The 16891-nt window shown below is 39.8% G+C and overlaps 1 protein-coding gene across 1 annotated transcript; it reads right to left on the bottom strand.

The window, feature by feature from the left end:
- Nucleotides 1-1664: 1664 nt before the first annotated feature.
- Nucleotides 1665-7749, bottom strand: LOC147861685 (eukaryotic translation initiation factor 4E-1-like). Its single transcript, XM_087322638.1, has 5 exons — nucleotides 7538-7749; nucleotides 5153-5324; nucleotides 4828-4953; nucleotides 2241-2306; nucleotides 1665-2097 (listed from the first exon to the last, which is right to left on the bottom strand). The coding sequence occupies exons 1-5, from the start codon at nucleotides 7717-7719 to the stop codon at nucleotides 2047-2049; spliced, it is 597 nt and encodes a 198-aa protein (XP_087178764.1). The 5' UTR covers nucleotides 7720-7749; the 3' UTR covers nucleotides 1665-2046.
- Between the last annotated feature and the right edge of the window lie 9142 nt (nucleotides 7750-16891).

Raw genomic sequence — 16891 nt, 5'->3', positions numbered from 1 at the left:
CCAGTAAATATATCTAGCTGATTCCATGTTTTTACCTAAAATTGAGTTCAAACAAATATTTAACTTTCTATAATAAAATCATTTGCTAGTGTATATGTTTCATATTAATCCACCTCTAAATGCAAAATATTAAGTTTCTAAGAAATGTTGAGTTGTTAACACTAGATCCATATCGAACATGAGTACAAAGAATGTACAATTTAAAGGGAAAAACTAAATTTCACAAGACATCACATGCCAAGCACATAAAATGCAGTGCCTAGTATTTGTGACTGTATCAATTAGTACATGTATAATTCATGATGATTTGTAACCTCCAAAACTTGTTCTCACTACTTTAGATGTGTTGATGATTGATTTTAGAAGTATGATGACAATAATATAAGCTTTCATGTGTCACACTTGACACTTGTGACACTTTCATCAATAATTAACACTAAGGTTATGTGTTGATGACCAATTGTATCAATGGGGAGGATGATTGGTTGTAATGTTGTGCATGCAAGTAGAGTATGAAGATTGTTAAGATAGCCAAACTTTCACGTGTCACGATTGAAAGAGCTAGTCACACTTTTAAGTTGCACATCTCTAAATGTTATATTAATATTAGCCAAATGAAGTTCTAAAGTTGGAAATGACTACAACATACCATACTTGAAATATGCTATCATAACTGCATATTAATGCTTAACACAGATTTTGGAAACCTTGAGGTTGCTTACATTAGGCAATTACAAAATACATCACATTACCCTACAATAGTTCCGAGAAGAAAATGAAATGAAATTATGTAATCAGTTACCAAAGTGGTTTGGATTAAATTTTGGGGCACATGAGTTTGAGACATCAGAACTTCCAAGTAAAAGTATTTAAAGAGGTGAAAATGGAGATTATCAAGCCACCAAAGATTTGCAAAGCCTTAATAAAATGATTAATTCTGGGCAAGTAAATCGGATATTTATAAACAGATGAGCATAAACTTGGGCTAAAGATTATAAGATACCCTTGGGTCTTGTAGCATGGAAAACATAATAGCAGAAGCAAACCAAATAACTTCAGAAGAAGATGGCGCTAACGGAAGTAGTGAAGCCACATCAGACAATGTTTTTAGTGCAAGGGCATGAATTTTACAAGAACACTGAGTGAGCGCCACAAGTAACTTTCAATCAGACTATACTCTAAATGCATGCACAACATCAATGGGGAGGATTATTGGTTTGATAAAGTTCAGCAGATTTACAAGCTCTCGATAATGCTTGACCCTGCTACATAGTTGCCTCTTTCATATCATGTTAGTCTCATATACCTAATCCTTATCTTTGGGACAATAATCCTTTCTCTCAAACCATCCATTCATAGTTTATAAAACCAAACCATTTCATATCATATATTTGGAACATATAACTAACTCTCCCATCATAATCCCACACCAAATTCCACACCAAATCCCTTCCCTGTTGAGAATTACAACTGCTTTTCACAATCAAAATGAATATTAGTAGTATATTGTCGCACCAATATGAAAACTAATTATCAACAAGCAGACAAAAACCCACAGAAACTCATGATATCAAAGAATGCACGAGCAAATATCTTATGCACAATGTTTTGCAACTTTGCGTGATGGACTTTAAAGAACATATCTACATAGCACACAATTTCAGTACAGAAAGCGAACTAAGTGTTTTGATTCAATCACACATTAATAAATTACAAATTGCAATCTCATTACAAAAACAATGAAAACTGGGAAAATCTCCATATAGGAAAAAAAGATGATAAATGGTCTACAAGCTTATTCCTGGAATAATAATAATAATGCTAGGATGAACTATTCAAATTTTTGTTAGTAAATTAGGACCACTGAAATTCCTTCACTCTATATAGTGAAAATAAAACTTAAAACAACAATGCAATGTATCGAAAAGAATGCCAATCCTAGAAATAAAGTCTTGGCCATAGTCTTACTCATTATCATTTGGACGAAGTTGATAAAATTGAGTGCAGCTCAATTTGGCAAACCATCTCCATGAAGATATCTTAGCCCTATGCAGTATACCTATTTTTGGCCGCTCTATCAACTCTCTTAGCATCCTCCTGACAAAAATTATGGCATGGTGCAAAAAAATGGAATCAAATAAATAAAGATAGATAAATTTTATTATTGTCCTAGAGGTCAAATATGATCTCCAAGACCAAGAAAATGGATTAATGAAAGAAAAGAAACATAAGAGACTTACATGAACTAAAAAACCTATTCGGTCATGATAATCCAAAAATTCTTTCCACTGCTTTCCAATGCTTAACTACAATAAAAATCAACCTTTTGAGAGAAATTTAATTGGAAATGCAGACTTTTACCACAAGTTCACCAAGAAGTATTCTAATTGTTTACATGGACTGTAGTAATTTTTGACATATTGTGTGTGTGTGTGTGTGTGTGTGTGTGTGTGTATGTATGTATGTAGATGTAGATGCATCATGCATGCATGCATGTATGTATTGGGTTCCAGGTATGATAGTTAAATAGAACTTTTTTGCCTATTGAATTTGATGGTTTAATTTTTTTGGCCAGTAAAAAGCAAGCAAAATGGCTAAACTTTGCATGATATACATACATGTAAGCCAGTCAATACATACATAATTAAATTATATCACCTCATAGAACATAATATAAATCCTAATAATGCAGAAAGCAAGTTTTCGAATTATTAAATGATGGATCATACATTATAACAAAAAATAAAACGTCTTCTATGTGTAAGCTATGCAGAACTGCGCTCTTTCATTCAGTCACACTAGGATGGCATAGTTAATGAGCCGAGTTTCCATGAATGTAAAAAGCCTTGGAGAAAGGGTAAAAATGTTTGGCACCCAAAGGTATGAAGCAAGGTATGAAAGGGATTCATAACTTGGAAAAATGGGGAACATTGATGAGACAATGTCTGGCCCTTCTTTGCCATGCTCTTCTTTCAACCTCAGTTTTCTCTCATGTTCAATCCTCCCTTCGGGCCTCCCATTGGTTCAACAACCTTTTTTCCTGCCGCTGACAACCTTCACATCCAATGGTTACAATTAGGGGACAGACAGTTACAGAGGAGCATTCTGCTTCATATCTTGAATGTCTCACTCCATATCCTGCACAATGTGCAGGCCATGACGTCACCTACATTGATGAGACAAGGTTGTGTATAGCGAAAGCAGTGCATGAGCATTTCCCACCTGAGAAACAAAACAGATATTTTCCACCATTTGCTAGTGACAGATATTTTCCATTTAAAGGACAACAACTTACAAGGTTACTATTTTCCCGCTTTTCCTCTGTTTTTGGCCATTTCAATTTACTGCTTAATAGATTGAGATTTACTTGCAATTTGTTCCATATCAATTAATCAGATCATCAAATTCCAACTTTTCCTTGCTCCTCAAACTTCAACTTCAGCCAGAGATAGACTCCTCAAACTGGTCCACAGCACAATTGTTCAAATTTCTGCACTTACTAGATCCTATGAGCTTAATATGATGTATCTTAGTCATTTCCCCATTTGGATATGGACACCCACCTTATTGTAACAGTCTCTTGTCGTCTAGAAAACCATTGATAAAGCAAACATCAATCAAATAGTGATTTCTTTACAGACTTGCTTCCACGGAAAAAACATTGGTAAAATAGGTTTATGAGATTTGGCCTCTTATTTGAGGATTAACCTGTGAAATTCAGTTTGCATTGTACATATAGGAAGGCGCTTGGTATACCTTGGCTATCAAACGGGATATCCCATTGGAGTTGATGTTTCTGGAAGAATTTAAAACATATTTATGAATTGGAAACAACCATATAGCCCTTCCAGTGTTACAAGAAACATTGCATGGCTTCACGATCTCATTTCAGAGTTCCACTCCGATTCATTGAAATAAATAAATACTATCAATGAACGACATAATGCATAATGTACTTGTAACTTTCTTTTTCTCACTCTTACTCTTTACTTGTTAATTGTCTTTTTTAATTTACAAGTGGATAACCTGTCTTAGCCAGTCCTGTGGCATTTTACATGTTCCATCTTTTCCATTTGACAATTTTTTCTGCCCGAATAGAATCAAATCAACTGAGTCCCCATCAACTAGTGTGATCTCTGTTGAACAAATGATCACTATGTAGAGGATATAGAGTGCAATAAGTTGGCCATCACATCCTCTCATATACAGGCTTGGGAAAAAAGAGCCACCAAGCTTACTTGAGTTGCACGTTTATAAATATGAACTTGGCAAGGATATAAGTCATAGCTCAAACAAACATGCCAATTGATAAACTTGCCTACAAATCAGGGTAACAAATAAGCAAGCTCATGGACATACTAAATACAAATGGTTGGCCATACAATCTTGAGACTTGAATATCTAACATGAAATCATATCCCCAGTTATTCAGTTTAAAAATGCATACATTTTCCACACGACCACAGCATACATTTCAAGAGATTTTGAGCACTCATGAAGTTTTACACTATCTTTAGGATGACTATCTTGATTAAATAATATATTTCTAACAGGTTGAATAGGATATAGTTTATATGGACTTCCAACCAGAAAACAACAGACCTGTTTAAGACACAACTTGCAAGTTGTTGCAAGCATCACCATGAGAAATGACACCATAAAAACTTGAGGTACACTTTCATAACCGTTCTAGCAAATATTGAAACTAAAGTTTGAACTGCTTCCAATGTTGCACTACATGAATCTTGGATAATACTTGGTATATATAGAAATGCAATTCAAATTGAACTTCAAATGATAAATGTGCATAAAACGTGTTGGCGATACCTGTGCTGCTTCATTGGAGGCTGTTTTAGTCCAAAGAGCTAGTTTCTCTTGTTTAGCTCTTATGCTTATAACGGAACCACAAATTTCATCACTCTCTCTGAATTGCTCACCAATCATTGCCAAAACCTGCAATTTCAGATATCAGAAACGTTCAAGAAATGCCCAATGAGCTCCATTATGAAGCATATGATCAAGAGTAATGGCATGGCTCTGCCTACAACCAGTCATCTCGACACATTTCAAAAGTAGATTTCTCGAGTATACACAAGTGTCCTAATAACCATATAGGAGGAAATTGCACCTTTTTAAGATAAATGTTACTTACTGTGTAAAGCCAGAAAGTATCAGTCATACTTTTTCCTCTGGGGGAACTCATGGACCATTTTCCACCTTGAGCACATAATGGATCTTCCCACTTAGGTTCAATCCCCGCCTTAAAACAATGGAGATCAATCCCAATAGTCAATTGGCTTGGTTGTACCAAATTATTGTATATGCTGCATGTGAATGAAGCAAAACATTCAATGTCTTATATATCAAAACAGTATAAGTAATGCAATCTAACAACACGAGGTATGAAAATTTTCTTGGTTGATGATCGATTCCATTAAAAAAGATAGTGATCCTAATAGGAAAACGTTCAGTGATTTGAGACCTTGAAAGGTTCTCTTATCCCAGTTTCATGATTGGCATGATAGTTATTAGTCATTATTGGTATGCTGAAATGCAGGAATTGTTCCAATCATATGATATAGGTATAAACATGATAGATCTGAACTGATTTCATTAGATTGGATGATAAAAGAATCTGAATCGCCCCCACAGTGCTGCCTGGGAGGAAGATGGCGCATTATGAGGCAATCTGTGGTGTACTAATGCCACATCCATTAGTACAACAGCCTCTTCAGCCTTCTTATTGACAAATCAAGACCATAACCACCCAACACTGAAGGTGGTTTCCCTGCTTCTGGGGCTTCTCCATCCTGAATCGATGGATGTTGGAGATCTTTAGAAGGTACTATGCTCACAATATCATGTCCTTAGCAAAATTACCTTGGGAGGTTTTACTAGTTTAGTTACATTTATTTTGATTTGTTGCTTTCCGAGATGAGATACCGATTTCAGATACTTTCTCATTCAGTCTCACATGCACTTTTGGCCCTCCTAAGAGACATTAATGTATATTGCTATCTTTCTTTCTAAACCTTACTAGAACTCGAATTATAAACAAATCATTTCCTTTATTTTTCCATGATATAAAGTTCACGTACATGTAAATACATACACATCTTTTTTTCAATAATAATGAAATGAAGCATTATTTGTACCCTATTTCCATCTAATTCATAATAGTTAAATGCATAAACACTATTGAGTGGCCAATAAGAATTCGGAACAAGCTCATATTCAAGATGGCTACATCCCTTTCAGGTGTCAACACTCAGATTTAGATACCTGCTCCAGGTTATAAAACTTTTTTCGACATCCATAGGAGGTCCCAGATGTATTAAGGGAGACAAGGAAACAAACGTTCCATCAGAATGCATGCATCCGAATAGCAAGAGTAGCGAATGAACACATTTTCAAGATGCATGCACTTATTTGTCAGTCTTGGACATACAGGCAACAAACGTTTCATCAGAATACACGTCTAAATAGGATTGAGTTGATATGTACATCTGTTTGAAGTTTCAGACATAGATGTCTTCTCCGGGTAATGAATTTCATCAGAATCATATTTGAATATGATATTTACTCATTTTCCAGGTCTCAAAACTAGATATAAACTACAACTAGAATATCTTGATTAGAATATACAACCTCAATGTGAATTTTTGCATTTTTTTAAGAACTGATCACATCCATTTTAGGCTTCCAATATGGATATTTACTCCAATAAACAGTATTTAATCAGAACATACATATCTGACTAGGAAAAGAACTCATTTTCAAGACACCTATGTCTCCTTCACGATTTTTTAGGTTGTACACGTATGTACACTCTACACATCAAACGAAGTCCTTTCCAAGAAAATTACAACAGCTTCAGGTCTAGAACATGAATATCTACTATAAGAAAAACTAATTTATAAGAATCCACGCATTACCGTATAAAAACAATCACAAAGGTATAGTAGTAGTTGAACATATCGATAATCGTACATGCACAGAAAAAAAAAACAAGAGATAAAAAGAATGAAATTACCTTCAGAGGGCTTCTTTAATGAATGCTTGTGCATATTGAAAAGGAAAAAAAGGAGATAAAGAGTCTAAGTACCTCTAGAAGTCTCCAATGGTGAATAGTTACGAATATAGAAAAATAAGGAGATAAAGATGAGCATGAACCTTCACATTCGGAGAAGAATATAATATATATATATAAAAGGAGAGAGAGAGAGAGAGAGTCATATATTCATGGTAAATAGTCAGTGTATATAGCAAGAAAAACGTATAATTTTCAGATATATCTGTATACATGTATGTATGTATGCGTGAATGTATACACCGAGAAAATGAAGCTACCTCCAAATGTCTTCCATGATGAATACATGTATGCAAATGTCTATACATACATACATACATACATACATACAGATGCATACATATACATACATACATACATACGTAGGTGCATAGGGCGTTATAAAACAGAAAAAGAAAGGTATATGCACAGAGAGGGAGGAAGAAGAAGAAGAAGGGTTTACTTAACCTCCAGAAGTCTTCGATGGTGGAGAAGGTGTAGATAGGGCGAAGCGAGCTGCCCCATGTCTTCTGTGTGACCTTTGCTGATAAATTGTCGCACCAGAGAGTCCAGGAATGCTCTAAACGATGCTTGGGGGCCCTAGGGATCTCTCCTTCTTCAAGCTCCGCGTCGTCGATGGAGGCCGCCATACTCTGAGAGAGAGAGAGAGAGAGAGAGAGAGAGAGAGAGAGAAAGAAGAAGAAGAAGAAGAAGAAGAAGCAGGAGAAGGAAAAGTACATACTGTATTGGAATGTTATATTATTAGTTAGGCTTGACCAAGACCAAGAAGTCTCTTGCAGCTTGACCAAGACCATGAAATCTCTTGCAACTTGACCAAGACCAATAAATCTCTTGGAGATTGACTTATAAATATTGCGTGAGGCCAATCTACCAAACAAATGGACTCATATCGCACAAAGATTCAACCATTGGAAGAGTAACACTGACCAATTAGAATGTATCTATCGAAACCTATGACATTGTCCAAGGAGAGACCAATAACAACACTTTTTAATCGATTTATAAAATTGAGATTTCAAGATACACTCTTCATATTTACATTCATCCTTTGTATATATGCATATCATATCCTATGATGTTATTGTGATCACATACCCATAAGAGTATTTATTTACATTTCTTGTCCAAGGTGCGGATGTCATAAGCTTTGGCCATCATCTGCGCTGTCGCGTTGTTACGCGCGTGCGTGGAGAAAGGCGGGACCACGGGGGTCTTGGACGAGAGAGTGATGGAGCGTAGGGAGTCGTGCTTCACTGTTTTTGGGGCATCCCAGAAACACACCGGAAGCAACCGAAGGGAGAGAGAGAGAGAGAGAGAGAGAGAGAGAGAGAGAGCGTGCTTAACACCGACTCACGCACACACACACGCACACGCACACGCAGCTCAACCCGACTCACGCCTTATGTACAGGAAACGCAGGAGAGGGTAAGCACCCGACGCCAACAACGACGCGAATATACACAGACAAACATAAACGTATATGTATGTATATATATATGAAGAATACATTCCCGGCTTCGAGCCGGACTGAGGTAGGTTACAGTAGTCGTCTGCTGCCAAGCTGCCGTCGAGGAGCTCACGGGCTCGTCGCGCCGAGCGGGGTCTTGCGCAGGAGATGAGCTGCAGCAAACCCTAAACGAATACGACGGAGAAGAAGCTAACCCTAAACCTAACGGTATACCCTCTAATGCAAAAATGGGCAACCCTTTTACAAAGGGCGTTCCCTTCCTTTTATAGAACAAGGAAAGGGAGGCATTACAATGCGGGACAAATCCCGACTTACATGGGATCGTCTGTCCCGACTTGACTACTCTTCGGCGCCATAAAGGCGCCCTCGATATTCACACTAAATGTACATGGGTGCGTACACACGCTGCACCCCGCCGATGTAGCCAATGTTCCCGGTTTCCGCCTCTGGCCGAAATTCTTCACGACAGCGCGAACTTGAAAGTTGACACAAGATGATCATATATAATGATTTAGTAAAGTGTCCAGGGTTCGAAGAGCTCACATGTTTTCTACATGGAGGAGGGGGAAGCACAATCGATTATCTTATATGACGCCCTGAAGTTGTCCACATGATTAACTCCTTTTAGGTGGCCCCATGTCCTATTGGTGCTGACCATAACTTCTTATACTTTGAACTAAAAAGTGATATCTCCAATGCCACCAACTCCAGTTAACCAAGCCATCACATCACAATACATTTCACACATGATCACTTTGATATTTACTCTCAGCATGTTCAACCTTATCTCTCCTCACTTGATTCTTCCTTGCCTTTAGAGAATCTTACTACACAACTCACACACATCCTTCATTCTGCAACAATCAGTAGTTTCCCACACACGAAACACTCCAAGCAAGGTAGAGTAGGGTCTATACGACAAAATAGATGATATGATGAGGATTATAGAGACTTATATAGACAATATAGAGTATCACGACTTAGTGGCATGATTACCTCAGTATAGGCTCGCAAAGAAATGCGCAAGATGCCATGTCATACGAGATTCAGTGAAAGCATGGGAATGGGAGCAATTAGTTGTGTCCTTGACATAACTAATTAGCTATGCAAAAAGTTGCATGTAATTTGCATATTTTGGCAATTTTAGGGATTATTAGAATGATGTGAACCATAAATGGTAATATTTCCATCCCCATTAGAAATGATATGTATCTTTAACATTTTCCCACTAAAAATTAGCTATAAAAAAACTACTTAGTTGTGGTCATTTTAGCTAAATGTTAGCTATAACAATGTTTCCATTCACATGCTTTCACCCATGAGCATGGAAGGCATCTCAATATTGGGAACTCTACCACATGCTCATCAGTAGCGATTGCGCCATTGAATGGAAGATACTATACGAACCAAGATCACAAACACCCATAATTTGAGGATCCTAACACTTGGTACACATATATAGAGAGACTTTACCAAGTCCCGAACTAGCCACCCATTCCTATGCCTTCTACACCTTGACCTACCATGGGGACACTTTTCATGACCTCTAGGGTCACTAAGGTCATAAAGAAATTACAACATAGGAAGTCCATGGATAACACATGCTTGCAGGTTGAACATATCATATATGTTGGAGAGTGCCTTTGCGGAGGGTTTTCCACCACAATAGACCATAAACACAATGGCCCCTATACATCAAAGAGGGGACCCCATGGAACCAAATACATATAGGACCATTATAATTCGTCATATGCTTGCTAAATTATATGGTATAATAATGGAAGCATAACTCAATGATTACTTGAGACATTAAATCCTCGAGCACTTGAACAGGTGGGCGTTAGACGAGCCTCCTCTACAATTGACCGTATCTTCACAGTTAGATGCTTAATTGATTAGACCAAGGCTCACAAGAAGAAATTATATTGTTGTTTTGTGGACTTCCGCAAAGTCTTTGACACAATCTCTAAAGAGTGATTGTTTGATAGGCTTAAAAGCTTGGAGATATTAGATGTCATGATTTGGTGTGTCCAATGTCAGGTTGACCTATCCAATTGCTTTATTAGCACCATTGGCATAAAACAAGGGTGTCCCCTATCACTGACACTTTTTGGGATCTACATTGATGATATCACTAATTTTATTGCTCATAAGGGAGGCAATGGAGTAGTCCTAGGGGATATGCAAATTAATCTCTTGCTCTGTGTAGAAAACATAGTTTTACTCTCTGAGTTTGGACATGACCTACAAAGGCACCTTAATGCCTTTTATGACTTTTGCACACAAAGACCATTGTAGTGAATCTAAGGAAAACTAAAGTCCTTATCTTCCACACATTTTCTCAAGTTAGGACTAAATGTCACCTAACACTATCTCATAGACTAGTTGAGGTAGTTGGACCATATGTATAGCTTGGAGTCACTTTCAATGCTTGATGAGGTAAATTTTTGATGACACATGTAGCCAAAGTAGACTAACAAGAGGATATGCATCCGTCTCACTCTTAGAGGGACAATGCCACTAGGCATACTTTCAAGAGCAACAAACTAAGGGGTGGCTCTTCGACTCATTAGTGACCCCTTCCTCATGTATGTGTTGACAACGAGTGCGTTTTGCGGAAACGTGTATGGATCTATTGTCAGTTATGAACAACAAACAACGTAGACGCAGACAGAAAAATAGAATAGGCGTAGACTTACACAGTGCAAGCTCTAATGGAAAGCTTTATTGCTTCGTTCTCACTCTCTCTATGAGATACAATACACAGAACTAGAGAATCAGTTCTCTATCTCTTCATCTCTCTTCCACTCGTCACACTATACAATGTTAGGTATTCGCGTATATACTAAGCCCTAACTTATTGATGAGTTCACACTCGGACGGATACAATTTGGAAGGAGTCGGCCTTTTATGCCAACAAACTCCCCCGTAAAAGGACTACTCTTTCATACATATACAAGTGCTTGGGGTTATCTCCCCCGTAAACCTAGATTACAAAATTGAACTAAGTTTTATGTGACAAGTTTGTCGGCAAGTAGTCGAGTCGACAAAGGTATAGTATGAGTGTCGATCAACTCTTACCTGCTGCTCCTCGTTTGGCTTTCTTCTGCGTGGTTGCTTGTCGTAGTCCCATCTTCGTCCTTAGTGTTCCATAGTGTTGATCTGGGAGTGGCTTCGTCAGGCAATCGGCGATGTTCACCTTAGTGTCGATCTTCTGGATTTCGAGCTTCTTCTCGGTCACGAGCTCCTAGATATGATGATACAACACCTCAATGTGCTTCGTCTTCGCATGGTAGATGGGATTGTTGATGAGGTGTATTGCACTCTGTGAGTCGCAATAGATGGTCGGCGCTGGTCGGTCGATTCGGCTTGCAGTTCCGAAGTTTGCAGACAGTCGGTGCAGCCAGATCGCTTCCTTAACTGCTTCCGATGCTGCTACGTACTCGGCCTCTATGGTGGACAAGGTCGTGCACTCTTGAGTTTTGACCTCCATGATATTGCACAGCCACCATAGGTGAAGATGTAGCCTGATGTCGATTTCCGATTATCTGTATTTCCAGCATAGTCGGAATTAGTGTAGCCTTCGACTTCGGTTGAGGTTGTCAGTCCGAAAGTCAGTTGTGCATCCGTGGTTCCTTTCAGATACCTAAGGATGTGCTTGACATGTACCGGCTGACCACCCCTACGAGATAGGCTAGGTCGGGTCGGGTCGCCACCATTGCGTACATGATACTTCTTACAGCCGATGAGTAGGGTATCTTTCCATTAAGCTCTCTCTCCTTGTCCGTTGAAGGAGAGTCTTTGTCCAATATTCTGATTGACGTTGGAAGCAGTGTCGATGCTAGCTTTGCATTCTCCATGTTGAAGCGCTTCAACACCTTGCGGATGTATTCGGACTGAGAGAGTCAAAGAGTTTTGGTCGTCCGATTTCACTCTATCCTCATGCCCAATATGTGTCGGGCTTTTCTGAGTTCCTTCATCGCAAACTTTGTGTGAAGGCTCCGCTTCAGCTTACTGATCTCTACTTGATTGCTCCCTGCAATCAACATGTCATCAACATATAGGATCAGGTGGATCCTGGACTCGTCGGCTAGTTGCTGAACATACATGCATGGGTCAGAGTCTGATCTGTTGTATCCAAGCTGCCGTATGTAGGAGTCAAACTTCTGGTACCACATCCTCGACGCTTGTTTGAGGCCATATAGACTTTTCTTTAGTCGACATACGAGGTGACTGTCCTCCCCTGTCGTCGTGAAGCCTGCCGGTTGAGACATGTATATGTCTTCTTCCGTATCTCCGTGTAGGAATGCCGTCTTTACATCCATCTGCTCGAGCTCGAGGTCTTCTGTTGCCACAACTCCTAATAGGAGTCAAAGGGTGGTCATCTTGGCTATTGGTGGGAATATATCGTCGTAATCGACCCCGTATTCCTGTTTGAATCCCTTTGCAACAAGTTGACCTTTGTACTTGGGTTTCTCTAAGTCGAATACATACTTGTATCTGAACACCCATTTACAAGGTAGCGGCTTTCTTCCAGTTGGTAGTTCGACCAACTCCCATGTCTGATTTTGATGAATCGAGTCCATTTCAAATTTCATGGCTTATAGCCATGTTTCGGCATCCGGTGCGGCCATAGCTTCTTCATATGTGCTTGGTTCACCTGCATCAGTGTAGTTGACGTAGCCGAGGCCCGGTTTGGGATTTCGACGGAGTCTTGTTAGGTGTCTCACCCCTAGTTTGGGATTTCGACGATGTTTGGTTGTTCTCCCATGTGGTTGTCGTCAACTCTTTTCTGACTTGCCTCTTGGTGACTCTGCCTTTGTCGATCCTTGTCAATTCGGTTGTGTCTTTGATGACTTTTTTCTTTGAGTTCGACGATTCATTGTCAGCAAGGAAGTAGTCAGCTGGTTGGAGTTCAAATGTCTTTTGACTCTCTGATTCAGCCCGGTGGGACGGTCCTTCTACGATAGTTTTGTCGTCTTTGAAGGATACCTTCTTACCAACTGTTTTCTGTTGGTTCCTCTGAGAGAAGATAGAGTCTTCATTGAAGACCACGTCACTGCTCCGGATCAGTTTCCGGTTCTTAGGGTCCCATATCCTATAGCCGAAGTCCCCATCGATTCCATAACCGAGAAATATGCACTTTGTTGCATGGGGTGCCAACTTCGTCCTTTTGTCCCTAGGGATGAACGCATAGGCTTTGCATTTGAATATACGGAGCCTATCGTAGGTCATTTGTTTTCCTGACCATAGTGCCTATGGCACTTTGAGTTTGATTGCTTTTGACGGTGCCAGATTTATCAGGTACACTGCCGTCTGCAATGCCTCGGCCCAGAATTCCAGCTTCAGTCCCGATTGCAAGAGCATTGTCGTCACCCTCTCTTGGATCGTCCTATTGATCCGTTCTACCACTCCATTTTGCATGGGTGTTTAGGGAACAGTCTTTTGGTGTGGGATCCCTTTTCCGGAGAGGTACTGTTTGAAGGCTCTAGAGGTGTAGTCACCTCCATTGTCGGATCAGAGTGTCTTCACTCTGTATCCCGACCGATTCTCCACTTCAGATATCCATTGAGTGAAGAACTCAAGCGCTTCATCTTTGGACTTGATGGAGTATGCCCAAACTTTCCGTGTATAGTCATCTATGAATGTGATGAAGTACCGGGAGCCTCCTAGTGATCGCTCTGGCATGGGCCCACATATGTCTGTGTGCACGAGCTCTAGGGGCTGCTAAGGGTTGTCGTACCATCTCGTAGTGGAGAGAGTGTGGACTTCGGGTTTGTTTCCCATATCGACAATGCTCGCAGAAGTCTGTCTTCGCTTGGAGTTTCGGGATGTAGCCAACCGACATCAGCCGATCAAGTCCGGCTTGAGACATGTGGCCAAGTCGGCCATGCCATAAGTTTGGGTCGGTTTTCTTGGCTACGTTCATGACCCCTTCAGGGCTGATCTCCATCAATGGGTATAGATTATTATACTTGTACCCACTACTAGTTTTGAGGTTTCCTCGGCTAATCACCCATGTCGACTCATGTAGAGTCATTCTGTACCCGTCTTCGGCTAACATGTCGATGGAGACCTGACTCCTCTTTAGATCGGATATGTGCCAAACTCGATGTTGCCATTTGATCAGATCGATGGCAATATGATGGGAACCTCTCCGGTTCTGGCTATCTTGCACTATTGCTCGTTTCCCAGTCGAACTGTGCCGTTGGCGTTGGCTGAATAGTTCAAGAACCATTCAATGTTGGGGGTCACATGAATTGTAGCACTAGAGTCTAGTATCCACGTGTGTGCAACTTTTGCACTGTAGAGGACTTCTCCGATCATTGAGTCCTCTAAGGAGAGGATTTCTCCAAATCGGGTTTCAGCAACATTGACCTGGTTGCCGACTGGAGAGTGGTCTGAGTCAGAACGTCCCCAATTCCGCTTGGATCGCCGACCACTCTCTTTTCTCTTTATTGACCAGCAGTTGGAAATATTGTGGTCAACTTTCCTATAGTGTGTGTAGTACTCGCTTGATCAGCCTGTTTTTGACTTCGACCGTTGTCGGTCTCCCCTCGTTTTTGATCGGTTGTAGCGTCGACCGGTTCTGTCGGCTTGTTCTTTCGTTTGACTCGGTCGAGTGATGGGCTTCTACCGACTCATCGATGGTTAGTCCCATTGATTTTCGTCGAATGTCCTTGTAAGCACTTGGCCGATTGTTTCGTCCAGATTCAGGATCGGTCGGCTATTGGTGTATGTCGTGCAGAATACCTCCCAACTCGCCGGCAAGCTCGATAGGAGGGCAAGGGCTTTCACTTCTTCTTCGAAGTTGATCCCTTGTGACGAGATCTTAGACAACACCCGGTTGAAGGTGTTGATGTGGGAGGTTGCTGGATCGGTCTCTCTCATCTTCATGTTGAACAGTTGTTTGATCAAAATCAATTTCGAAGATGATGACTTCTTTACATAAACGGCCTGCAACTTCTCCCACAATGAGAACGTTGTCGTCTCTTTCGCCATGCTGAAATAGACGTTTTCGGCCAAATGCATTTGGATGGTGGAGCGTGCGATTTCGTTCGTTGATCTCCACTCCTCAGTTGTCATTGAAGCAGGTTTTTTTCTGTGCCGAATGGCTTCGACCTGTCTTTGAATGGTCAATACATCCTGCATCATCTCCTTCCACAAGGAAAAGTTTTTGCCGTCGAATTTTCTGATTTCAACTCTTGTTCCAGATGTTGAAACCATATTCTTTTTGTGAACTTGAGATTTCTGACATGGTCTTTTCTTTCAGCTTCTTCTACTGTTTGTTGCTGCCGAACAATAAAGATTTGCTCTGATACCAATTGTTGACAACGAGTGTGTTTTGCGGAAACGTGTATGGATCTGTTGTTGGTTATGAACAACAAACAATGCAGACAGAAAAATAGAATAGGCGTAGACTTATATAGTGCAAACTCTAATGGAAAGCTTTATTGCTTCGTTCTCACTCTCTCTCTAAGATACAATACACAGAACCAGAGAATCAGTTCTCTGTCTCTTTGTCTCTCTTCCACTCGTCACACTATACAACGTTAGGTATTCGCTTATATACTAAGCCCTAACTTATTGACGAGTTCACACTCGAACGGATACAATTTGGAAGGAGTAAGCCTTTTATGCCCACAATATGCATCAATGGTTTGGGCTCCAGGGATACCACCTTTCATGTGAGCGCAATTATAGAGACCATTGATGTTATCACGTCAACTCTAAAGCAAATCGACAGTGTCACATGACATCATTAGAGCATAGTTCTTTTTACCCCCCCCCAAGGCACATAGAAGCACTTTTTCAACTTATAGTTTGTATTGTTGAGATATCAAGCTCAACTAGGTTTAGTTATTTAGTCAGCCATGTAACTTAGTAGTTACATAATTAGAATCTAGTTAGAAGTGTTGACGTTAAAGCCTTAAATAGGATTTTGTACTTAGTGGGGATGCATTCTAGATCCTCCACCACCAAGTTCATTAACTATAGGACTTATGTCCTTGTACCTATATTCTCCTCACATATGTGCACCCTTGCACATGAGATGTATATATACCTTATTGTGGGTATCTTTGTTTTTTTTATGCTTATTAATATAGAGAAAGCTCTTTAACTACACTCTTGTTAATCATCCCCCATTTATCTTATTATTCATGAATCATAATTGTATCTTCCACTCTCTCTTCCTCTCACCCACATATCACATAATCTTTCGTTGCTTAATCACATATGTGATTAACTACTCGCATAATTAGTTACTAATTAATCCTTAATTAATTACCTAATTATTAGCATGTATTAATAGGATACATAGTCAATCACAA

This window comes from Azolla caroliniana, unplaced genomic scaffold (genome assembly GCF_043228905.1).
Source record: "Azolla caroliniana isolate FFs.n. ecotype wild unplaced genomic scaffold, voAzoCaro1.0.p SCAF_7, whole genome shotgun sequence".
Lineage (NCBI taxonomy): Eukaryota > Viridiplantae > Streptophyta > Polypodiopsida > Salviniales > Salviniaceae > Azolla > Azolla caroliniana.
This window is presented reverse-complemented; position numbering and strand designations above follow the sequence as displayed.